At 48.2% G+C, this 11,425-nt stretch overlaps 4 protein-coding genes across 4 annotated transcripts; 2 read left to right on the top strand and 2 right to left on the bottom strand.

Moving 5' to 3' along the window:
• Positions 1-631: 631 nt before the first annotated feature.
• Positions 632-2,500, top strand: N7479_002550 (p53-like transcription factor DNA-binding; the record flags this gene model as incomplete). Its single annotated transcript, XM_057250247.1, has 2 exons — positions 632-777; positions 871-2,500. 2 exons carry the CDS (start codon positions 632-634, stop codon positions 2,498-2,500), a joined length of 1,776 nt encoding a protein of 591 aa, XP_057114679.1.
• A 740-nt stretch (positions 2,501-3,240) lies between these two features.
• N7479_002551 (cleavage/polyadenylation factor CFT1) lies at positions 3,241-7,758 on the bottom strand (the record flags this gene model as incomplete). The annotated part of the gene is made up of 7 exons (XM_057250248.1): positions 3,241-4,324; positions 4,385-4,460; positions 4,514-4,712; positions 4,772-5,137; positions 5,194-5,361; positions 5,414-5,727; positions 5,787-7,758. The coding sequence occupies 7 exons, from the start codon at positions 7,756-7,758 to the stop codon at positions 3,241-3,243; spliced, it is 4,179 nt and encodes a 1,392-aa protein (XP_057114680.1).
• Positions 7,759-8,308: 550 nt separating this feature from the next.
• On the top strand, positions 8,309-10,184 carry N7479_002552 (uncharacterized protein; the record flags this gene model as incomplete). The annotated part of the gene is made up of 3 exons (XM_057250249.1): positions 8,309-8,858; positions 8,923-9,930; positions 10,000-10,184. 3 exons carry the CDS (start codon positions 8,309-8,311, stop codon positions 10,182-10,184), a joined length of 1,743 nt encoding a protein of 580 aa, XP_057114681.1.
• A 543-nt stretch (positions 10,185-10,727) lies between these two features.
• Positions 10,728-11,179, bottom strand: N7479_002553 (uncharacterized protein; the record flags this gene model as incomplete). The annotated part of the gene is made up of 2 exons (XM_057250250.1): positions 10,728-10,823; positions 10,877-11,179. 2 exons carry the CDS (start codon positions 11,177-11,179, stop codon positions 10,728-10,730), a joined length of 399 nt encoding a protein of 132 aa, XP_057114682.1.
• Positions 11,180-11,425: the final 246 nt, after the last annotated feature.

The following is an 11,425-nucleotide window of genomic DNA, read 5'->3' on the forward strand; positions in this document are numbered from 1 at the left end:
ATTGTTATCGACATACTCCGTACTACTCCGTACCCAAAATGATTAATAGAAAAATGTACTTAATTTTAAAAAGATTTAAAACAAAAATTAAACATTAAAAATATAAAACTAAAAAGCAAAAAAAACCCCCAATTTTATATAAAATAAAAAGAACCTTGGAATAGAAAGAAGAAAAAAAAAAGATGACTCAGCGCTGCGTTCGTTCTCCGCAAAACCGCGGCTCCACTATTCCCCGAATCCGTTGATCGTTTGGCAGAAAGTCGAGATTCCTCCTCTCTCTTTTCCTCTTCGGCTCTGGTGATCTGCTTTTCCTTTCTTTTATCTTTAGGTACATTTTAATACCTTTATACCATCTATATCCACTATAACCCTGGTCCATTTCCGTCTCAAATGTCCTCTCCGCCTTCACTCCCGCCTTAGCCTATCTTTCCGCTCGCTTGCAGCATTCCCCAGGTCTTGTTCTACTCATCCTTAGCTTCTCTTCTCGTCTGACCTTCTTGTCCTCTTGTCCTCTTACCCCCCCTTGTACTCTTCTCTTTCTCTCATTTGATTATATCTTTATATATAAGAAGAAAAGTCTTATAGCTCCTTCCCCCGCATCGTGTGCCTCTGTATCGCATAAGCTCTTATCATGGAGGGCTTCGATACTATGGCGCCGCCATATTTGGCCAGTCCATTGTCACTTGGAAATTTGCAGGGCAATGAATATCTCAATGCGATGTCCAGCCTCGATCTACCGGACCACCGTTCCAACTTCGACTCCGAGACCTTTGTCAGGTGGGTGATCAGATCTCCAAGTGGGACGAGAGGGGGTGGATCATCCGCTCCGCTCGACGGTGAAATTGGTTTCGCTAATTTAATATGCAATAGTGAGGATCTCACGTTCGCGCCTCCTAATTTGTCACATCAACTCAGGCGTTTCTCTTCCGCATATGACGACCCTTTCACCGAGATGGTGGCGCCCTTCGACCCAGTGCCCCAGGAACAACCCCAGGACTCGTCGATCGACCACAACAACAAGCTGTTGAGCTTTTCGCTGCCAGTATACCATTTTACGCTTCTCGACTATTCCATGCGCCGAACCTCCTTATCGGTGTCAGCGCAGTTGCACGGGATGTTCTTTCTTGCCGAGTCCCCCTATACAACATCCCCTTCGGAAAATGCCCCGCCACAACAAGGTGCCGAGTTGACGTGTTATCGTCGCAATTTGTTCCAAATTACCGGTTCAGTAACTTTGCCCCGCGGCATGCGCTATATCATGACCGAACACGGCGACCGAATTCCCATCCTCGCCCAGGAACTCACCGTATCAGCCACGGAATCCGTCGAAGGAAACCCGGTGAAGATTATCTCGGTGCCATGGAAGACCCCCTCGGCGGCGGCGGCTAATTCTGGCACGGCACCCGAGGAGAACAACACTAGCACTGGTGCTAAAATCGAGAAGGAGCCTCCCCCAATTCCCTTGGATATCATGGCGGGCCAGGATCTGGACTCGGACTACGCGACCTTCCCTATTGCGTGGAAACGACTACAGTTCCGTGTCGCGACCGCAAACAATGGTCGTCGAAAGGAGCTACAGCAACACTTCGTCGTCCGACTGAAGGTGATCGCGACTTTATCCACTGGCGCGAAGATACCCATCTCAGAGGTCCAGTCAGGTCCCGTCATCGTTCGTGGCCGCAGCCCACGCAACTTCCAGTCGCGCAAAGATCTCCCCCTCAGCGGCAGTGCTGCCGCTTCCCGGAGGAATGCCCAGGCCAACTCCTCGAATTCCGCCATGAACCGCACCCCAACAAATGACTCCGCCCCGCGTCGTGCCAGCGTGACTCCAGCCAGGACGAAGCCAGCCACGCAGAGTAGCTCTCCTGAAACAACATCTGTTCCTCCGCCGAGCATTGCTCAGCAGGCCAAAGCGACGCCGGATTGGACCCCCATCCCACAGTCCTCATCAAACAATATCATGTCACATGCCCCAAAGTCCATGTTCCCTCATTCCAGCCCAGAACAGCTCTCCCAGGGGACCGACTCACATCGCCGCGTCAGTACTGCAACATCGGGCGCTGCACCAATCAATTTGTCGTTGCTGGACGAGGAAGAAAGCGGTGACCCTAATCTCCATCTTGACCAAAAGATGGTGTCCCCATTCGCTGCCGAGTTGTCACATCAGCGATCGCTGAGTCTCGACCAATCTGCCCCGCCTTCTAAGATGCGCAAGCTCTCTCATGCCGTCTCTCAAACCCCCTCGCGGAGCGTTGCTTCGTCCATGCCCTTGCTGGAGACTGCCAACCTGCCCCAGTCATTCGCATCATCGCTTCCCTTCCCGAACGAAAGCACAGATCTTCTCTACGAGTACTTTCCTCTCGGGTTGGATGACTGGCAAGCCCCTGTCGACGCTGTCTACCGTCCACATGTAGTGCATCACACCAACATGCCGGAGATGAAATTCGTAGCCTCCAGAGGCCGGAGCAAGCGGTATTTTGCCGCAGAAGATGTCTTCTAAACTGCCCAGTACTGGGATTATGGTCTAATGGGGCTGGATGGCGTTTGTCTTTTTTTTTTCTTCTTCGCATCTGCATTGTCACTCTGGGATGGGGGTGTTTTTTGACTTTTTCTTTTTTCTTTTTTCACTGATTTCTTTAGACTTGGCTTCATGTTTGGACGAAACATAGTTGATTCCAAGCTGACATGTCGAATGTGTTACTGATATTGATGCTCATGGGGGTCCACGGATGGGGTTTGGCACTTACGATTTCAAGGATTCTCTCCTTTGGAAAATGGCGAATGTGGCGTGCTAAGGTGTTTGATTTATTCTCTTCTTTTTTTTTTTTTTGGGCAGTGGATTTTGGGATTTGGGCTTTTGGATTGTACTTGGATTTACTTGGATTACCCACGTCGGACTGGATTGGGATTGGCAGGGTCACGTTTTTTTTTTCTCTCTTTCTCTTTATTTCTTGGTCCTTGGTTATATCCCACTGTGTTATGATAACATGTTATTGACTTGATCGTGATGGGCCTTCTTCGGTGCACGCTGAGATCCTTCAGCTATACATGTTCTCGTGGCATGTCGTATATTGAAAATCCTATCTTGGGCTGACCACTTCTCTTTCATCTGGATACATAGACCAGCTGTGCACAGCTAATAGAATCAAGTTGTACGAATAATCTCACTCAGTGAGTTAGTTTTTTTTTGTAATTCCTTTAAAAAAAACTAATGTACCGAAAAGCGTCTGTTTCCGGCAATCACAGATATCCGAGCCCATCGCCGCCAATAGTCTCCAGATCAGCCTTGATCTCCCATTCCGTCGCACCGACCCGACCCGCAATCTCAGCCTGTCGCTGCCTACCCATATTCAGCCATAAACGCAGTAAATTGCCATCAATCATACCCCGACCCGCAGCGCCGTCACTTTCAATAGCTCGGAAAGCACGAGCATTCAGACCAGCAGGATGTTCAACGGTGTTGATCAGCTGGGACTGTAGTGCCGATAGCCGACGGTATGACTCCTCGGCAACCGACGTCACCAGCGCCAGTGACCCGTTCTGCGACGCGATGAGAACCTGGTGTGTGGCGATGGCCTGGTCCACGTCCATTGCTTCTTCGGATGACTCGGCGAGCTCTGATGAAACAGGTGTGCGAGGCAGAAGAGTCACCGATGACGCGAAGTTGCCGGTGTAGAACTTGCTACGGCTAAGGAGTCGATCGCCGTTGGAGGACTTCGGGTCTTCGGGGTCGTACTGCAGCACGTGCAGATTGCAATCGCTGTCAGCGACTAGCATGTACAGCTTGTTGCCGTCGGGGAGGAAGTCGGCTGCCACCACCTCGAGGTATTCGGGGTCTTTCCCGAAAAGTGTCATTCTATACGGCTCCTCTGAGTACCCGGCGAACCAAAGTCCTTTTACGGCATCTCCTAGGAGGACCATGCCAGTGCCTTTGAGCTCCTTTGCTACATTGACGTAACACTGCATGTCCATAAAGGCGACGGGGAGAAGGCTCCCGTCTTCCTTGAGACCTCGGACCATGCACTTCTGTCCCTGGGCCACGATTATGAACCCTTGGCCGCCGATGCCAGACAGCGCGGTCACTGCACCTTTCACTGACTCTTTGCCAATTAGCTTGAGCTTGCGGCCTGTCTCTGGCTTTTCGGGGTCTGGTGCCACTTTGATCACATCAAAGACATAGATCGTCCCGCGAGCTGGCATATCTTCGCCCTTTGCAATGGCGGTTCCGACGACGATTAGATCTCTCCGCTCGTGTGTATTCTCCGAAACCTCAATGTTCACGTTTTTCACCGCCGTTATTTGTTCATCGGGATCCAGAGGGTAACTATGAACATTAGTATTCGGATTCGTCATATCTTGAGGTTTGTTTGTCGGGTCTTTTTACCTGTCAATGATGGTCCATGTCCTAGGACTGACGACCTTGATGCTGCTTACGGGGATTTTCGGACAGAATGATAGTTCTTGAGATTAGATTAGCACAGCACAATGGGAAATGCTTGAAGCAATCACGAACCTTCGTTCCGCCATTCAGGGTGCAGGTCATCGCCCTCCGGTAACTTGAAGTCTCCTTGGTGGCTTGTGCCGAGAACATAAGTATCAGAAGACGTTGAGTAGGCCAAAAAGTCGACTGTTTCTTCAATTGGAACTTTGCGCAATGTCCATGAATAGTCAAATTGAGTTTGAGAAGGTAATTGACAAGCCCAGATACAGCTCTACAAAGAGAGAATTAGTAAATGTGGAAAGTACTACAACGGTGAATGAAAAATCTCACCTGAGAATCCACGTAGATGAATCCATTTTCACAGCCAGTTTCGGCGGAATCAAAGGAACTTAGCCAACGTGTGAAGCCTCCTCTAAGACGAATGATGTGCGGTGGGCTCTTTGCTGTCCTGAAGACAAAGCTTGGTGAAGCTCCCGGCATAAAGACAGTGCTAAACCCTGAGATATTAGGAAGAACCCTCAGCGGTCTCAATCGCTGTTGCTTCTGTATTTGAGAGGATGCCTCCCCTGAAAGGCTTTTTGGTAGAATATGATTTGACTCTCGGATTAATTGCAGACGAGAAGGTGATCCATGATCGGCATTTGCTGGAACTAGGCATGGTTTGTAGAACATGAGATCGTCATTTTCGGTTCGAACCTACAACACTTGCGTTAGAGAAGAGAGAAAGGCACAAACCGACAGAAAAAGCTTACAATCAGATAAGGTGAAAGGCAAGAACTATCACCAAGATTGGCAACAACAAATTCTGTCAGGGTTTCCCGAGTATTAGATCGTTTGGGAGGCTCGGTCGACAATACGGGTGGTAAGCAGTCGACGCCTTCAATGACTGCGAGCAACTTCATGTCAGAAAGTTGGAAGATCTGTATTATAAGTCAGCACCAATGCCTCAATCTTCTTTTCACGACAACATACTGAGAGCTTATACTCCAGATTCAATAGGAACAGAAGCACCTGGCCTTCTGAAGAGTCCTCCGACGATGAGCCTGCAACGCTGAATGACTGAGAATTATCGTGATAAAGGCATGCGGAGCGCCATTGCGAAGAGCTAATCTCATTTGAAAGCGAAACTTCATCAAGATCACCACTTTCATCCGCCTGCAGAAGCAATACTGATGAATCATCCCGAATAATCACAAGATAAGGATCAATAAAGCTTGCGCTCACAGCCACACGCTCATCACTGGTATCTTCATCCCAAACGGGGTAAATTTGTGACAATCCCAGGTCTGTAGCGTTTCACCATTAGCTTATGCAATGCTTGCTAGCAGACTGGAGTAGACTGTACCTATGTCGTAGCTTCTGACTTCGTTCCGCAGGACCTGAATTAGACGAGTATCGCCTGCCAGAGATCCAATGTCAACTGTGCAATCTTCGTTTGGGTTGAACTCTGATGCCTTGAAAGGCTTCAAGCCTTGTTCTTCCACAACGAAGACCTCGTTCACCTCCTGCTCCGAATCCGTAGACCGGGAAACAACCACATATTGACGAGAGGGGTTGTCTGTGCTGGAGATCCCTCTCTTTTCTGTGATACTGGCTGACCAAACACCATCCGCATCATCGACTTTCAGAGACATGGTAGTCAAGGGGTCGATTTCACGCTTGATGACTACTAAGCCACCGCCTTTGTCTGAGCCCTGAGATGCCACCAACTCCAGTTCTGCGGCAACAGTTTCACTGGCATCTTGATTTTTGTGATTCGTGTTCGAGAAAACTTTTCCCAAAGTGATGTCTCTCAATGGACCAATGCTAGAAAGCTGGTCGTTGAGTCGAAAGTTATGAAATTCGGGGGTTGAATTGTCAGTTCCCATGCGATTATCGACTTGTGCTGGTCCAGGCGCTGAGGAATAAAGGTCATCATCTTCCATCTGGTCGTCATCATCTGAAAAATCATCAAGACCTTCGGCTGTTTGTTTTGACTCAAGCCGAGCTTTTTTAGTAGATGCGGATGAATGCGACCATTCTAGGAGCACCGAATTGGCATCCTCACTGCCAATGAAGACATTTCCGTCCCCGAGACAAGTGGAACATGAGGCAGCCGACTTCAGAATGTCTCCACCTGCATGCGCTGGAAGGGGATGGACAGTGATACCGGAGACAGACCGACCATCAAGTTTGAATTTTATCAGTGCCATGTCTCCAGATGCAAGTGCTAGAAGTAGGTCTCCACTATCACCACCCAGTCGCTCAACCACGCAGCCTTCAAGGCGGAACGCCAAATCCGATTGGTCGGTCATTGAAAATGAAGAAACCTGCCTTGAAAACTCATTGACTCCCACCGCATTGGTTTTACCGGCTTGGTCCACATGAACAATTTCATTTGATCCAAGAAGCAAGGCGCCTCCCACTGGAAGTGGGAGTGGCACAACTTTGAACAAATCACTAGGAAGCCGAGATACCGAAAGAAGGGTGGTAGAAGCTCGCTGCTCAAGATCCAGTGTGAATACGGCATAGAATACCACATCCTTTCTTTCATGAAGAAGGGCAGTGGAGGTTGCGACTTGGGAATATAGAATTCCGAACGTCGGCTCTCTGTATTCGTACAAGAACGCAAGACTGATAGGGTGTAGCAAAGAAGGATCCAGGGCAGTTAATGGCAGGACAAAAGACGAGGAGTAGGGTGTTTGATGTGCTGATCCTTCTTTGCTCTTTTCAATCTGCGCTCCTTCACCAGTGTTCTGGTTTGGGCGTTCTCCGTCAAGCTCCGGGTCGTAGTCATCCATCACCAAGTCATCACCCGCCTGATGAAAGGGCAAAATCGCAAGGTTGCGGATTCCGAAGTTGTACACCGCACATCTGCTGCTTGGGTCAACACTCAGAATGCTGCCACACCGGCTCAGATCAGGCACCCAGGGGCTGCGGGTCAGGTCATCCCGCTCGTAGTAATGGATGGAAATTGTTGAGATGCCATGACGCTCGGGATCCCACTCAATCAAGCTGAGCTTGGCATTGCGGACTGCAATCAAGATGGCTTCTCCGCCACTCTTCGTGTTCAAGATTTTGACTCGGCTTAAATCAGTCACAGTTCCGGATAGCGGGTATTCTCTTTCCAGTACTAATTTCGTCTCTGGTTGAGAAAATTGTGAAGAATGAGATTCTAAGCCTTCCTTCTGTGGTTGAGGAGACACCTTAACAAGAGAGAAAACCTGCAATAGAGAAGTTCTGACAACAATTAAATTGCTGGCGGTTGCTGAGATGAAAGGAACTGCCAAAGCATGGGTGACCCCCGTAGGGGGTAATAGCTCTGTGTAGCACTGCATTTGGAAACCGAGTCCACGGTCAAAGTTTGTGAAAGGCTTGATACTGCTAGAAAACCGCCAATGAGCTAAATTGTGTTTTTGATATGGCCTGAGATGCACATTGCAATTGCAAACCTAGGGATAGAAAACTGAGAATGTGAAGCCTTGTAAGCACAGAGAGAGACGACACAGATAAAAATTTCAATATCAACAGGAGAAGCGATCAAGATCAAGATCAAGATTGATCTCTGCCTTGTGCAGTCAAGTTTGTAGCTCCTTTGAAGCGGAAGCAAAGCGGAGATGGAAGCTGGTCAGCTGACTGGCCTGGCAGAATCGAGCGGCCAATATATTCTGCCCGATAAATTATACCGCCTTTTGTTGCATATGCCTTAAAATGGGTTAGCGTCAATAATCAATGACGACACCGGCGATCGCTAGCTAGGGAAGATCGTCTTTCTTGATTTGACATTATTAAAGTCTCATTCTTAGCATCATTCCTTCATTCTTTTACTACGAGTGTTGATGCAGACCTCACAACAAATTTGCACAGTGTGAACCGCTATCCTTCGATATGGCACTCCTTCAGACTTCCCTCATCTGGGCTCTGTATGGGGTGGTGGTAGCTATTCTACTAGCAGTAGCGTCGGTGTTTATCTATGTCTACCAAACTCCCCGCGACCGTTCTCCTTCAGTCACTCTGACTTGCATTGTATCGATTACGAGCCTTCTTGCAACAGTGCTTTTGTTGCCTGTCGATGTCGCTTTGGTATCATCGACTACGTCGTCCAAGTTAGGCCAGCGAAAGGACTGGGCAACACAGGATGTGGTGGACAGAATCACTTATTCTTTGACCGTAATCTATTATTTCCTCTACTCCTTGGATGCCCTGCTCTGTCTTCTGGTCATTCCCTTCACATATTTCTGGTACGAGGAATACGATGACGTTGCGGCCGAGACGGGTGAGCAAACTGTGGGCCAACGGTTTTGGGGTGCCCTCAAATACACACTCTCATTCGTTGCAGTTGTCGTGATCCTGTTCCTAGTTGGATTCTTCGTCCCAGTGTCACAGGGAAAGAATGGCATGGATCTGGATTACTTCAGGCGCTTACTGACTGAGAACCGTGAGTATCCGAGTATCCTGCCCAGTGTCGGATAGAACCGTGAAGCTGACATAACTTTGAAAAGATGGCGAGCGTGCCCTCACTTTTGCTCTTGGTCTGTTAATGACAATTGGGCTCTGTCTTTATGTCTTATACACCTCCGTGGGACTGGCCTTGCTGCCAATCAGCTTGATCAAGACTGCACCATCAATCTCTAGTGCTACCTTGCAAGCGAGCACTACACAACAACTTGACACAAATCAAGAGCGGCAACGTCAGCTCGAGGGACGATGTGCCGGAGACCCCGGGCTTTTGTCCTCCAAAGACCGCCGAGAACTTGATACACTGGTGCGGGAAGAAAGGACCCTGATTCGGCGCCAACGTCTAGCCGAGGAATCTCAAGGCGGAGGCCATAGCTGGTTGATGAGGGCATGGTACAAAATCGGGGCAGTGCTCCGTCCCTTCAAACTCCTGGGAGGCATCTTACTGCTATGCATTGCTTTCCTCACGTGGGTATCCATGCTCTTGACGGCAATTGACAAAGCAAAGAACTCGATTTGCAAGCATCGTTGTGGATACATCCTCGCACATGTCAACATCTTTAACCCTGTCAACTGGGCACTTGTTAAATCCGCCCGATTCTTTCCCATTGACTACGCTATATTTACAGCACTTGTATTGCTGTTTTTCTGCAGTTCTGTGGTTGGAATTGCTGTGGTCGGAATCCGCTTCCTATGGATTAGGATTTTCCAAATCAGAAACGGCCACACATCTCCCCAGGCCCTACTCTTAGCCACCGCCATGTTGATGCTGATCATTTTAGCGCTGAATTATTCCATTTCGATGATAGTCGCCCCCCAGTATGCCACATTCGGCCCGCAGACATTCTGTGATCGCGCTCCGGGAACCTTCACTGGGCAGCCAGATTGCTCAAACACTAAAGAACTTATCAAGCCATGCTCAGAGTTGGCAGAAAATCCTGCAGCGCAGCAAGTCTGTACACCCAGTATCGTGAGCACGTTCTTAAATCGGGTCACCCTGAACTACCCATTCTTTGGGGTCGTGTTCTTTTGGGCCCAGTTCTTCTTCCTAGGTAAGACTAAATCTCGTTGCCTCCCGGCTAAAATTGCACGTTCACATTGACCTAACACCTATACCACAGGCTTGTATTTGATTGTATTTGTTACTTCCCTTTTCCGTTCGCCCCAGTTGGACGAAGCGCAACTCGATGAAGATGCAGAGGAAGCTGAGGAGGAAGGCTTATTGGCCAATACCGGCAGACGCTTCAATGCCAGCTGGCAAGATATCACAGGGAGAGCTGCCCGGACTGAACGCTCCCAGGGCTAATCACCAAGGTCTTACAAACGATGGCGACTAGACGCTAGAGCCTTGTAGTGACGGAAGCCACCAGAGATTAACTTCGAAATTTTTTTACCTGCAATAATGATTTGTGACGTCCCTAGCAATCCCATTTGAATAACTCCAAGGATTTCATTGGGTTTTTGCTTTTGTTTGTAGTACATTTAGGGGGGATTTTTTTAAGCCATCATATAAGTGAGGAAATACATAATAGATGGCTTTTTGCATACCGATTCAAGTCCTGTTTTGGGAGATCGATTCTCAAGTAGAAGAGTAACATAGTCTCATAATTGTCATAAACGTCGTGTCCGTCATGTGCTTAAATCTTCATTTGATCGTTTAACAAGGCAAGGGCATTTTGGAAAGCTTTTACTACTTCCGCATCTTGAAACAGATGAGCGATCAGGCCTTGTTTTCAAGTCAAAAGGACAAGAGGGGACTTACAATGCTTTTTCTTGTTTTCCACGTTGACTTCGGAATTTTGAACGTGCTGCATTTGGGTCTTGAATCTGTACATGTTTAATTATTCGTTCATCGATACCTTAGGCCAAAGCTGGATTGGTCGAACCTTTTCAAAGCCCTATTCTCATCTTGCGAAACGGTGGTTTGAGACCATGCCATGAAAACCTACCAGTTGCTCAGGCACAAAATTACAATCAAAGTGCGCTTCGAAAACTTACTTCAAGAAGCTTGGCTGTTTCAATTCGAAGATTCTCTTCGACTCGGCCATGTTCCTCCATTGCATCGGCATATTTCCCTTGGAGTTGTTCCCAGTCGCAATTCTCCAGCCCTTGTGTCAACCCAGAGACAAATGGAAACTCATCGTGAGTAGGGGCAGGTATAAGAGTTTCGACTGGTGGTTGAGGGCTTTTATTTTCTTGGAAGCTCCCACTGCCTAGAGGGCTTTTGCTTCCTTGACTGACACGGGGTGATATTGCCCCCGGTCGAGGAATTTTGCTGGTCCTCTTCGGTGTCGACGGCATATTAGATTGGCTTAACTGATATGGCGGTGTGTCAAAACAAAATCATGTCAAAACCAATGATGGTTTCAGTAGAACTTAGAGTCACTTTTGTTTTGATTCGTCCACGGGTGGATGTTCTTATCCAAAAAGATAAGATTCGCGATAACTGAGTCAGGTGACGTCGACAAGTGCATGTGCACATCATTCCGTCTTTTCTTCTCTTCCTTCTCTGAAGAAAGATTAACTAAAGGTGATGCGAACTTAAAA

The sequence above is a fragment of the Penicillium vulpinum genome (assembly GCF_028829585.1).
Source record: "Penicillium vulpinum strain IBT 29486 chromosome Unknown utg000001l_segment0_segment0, whole genome shotgun sequence".
Taxonomy (NCBI): domain Eukaryota; kingdom Fungi; phylum Ascomycota; class Eurotiomycetes; order Eurotiales; family Aspergillaceae; genus Penicillium; species Penicillium vulpinum.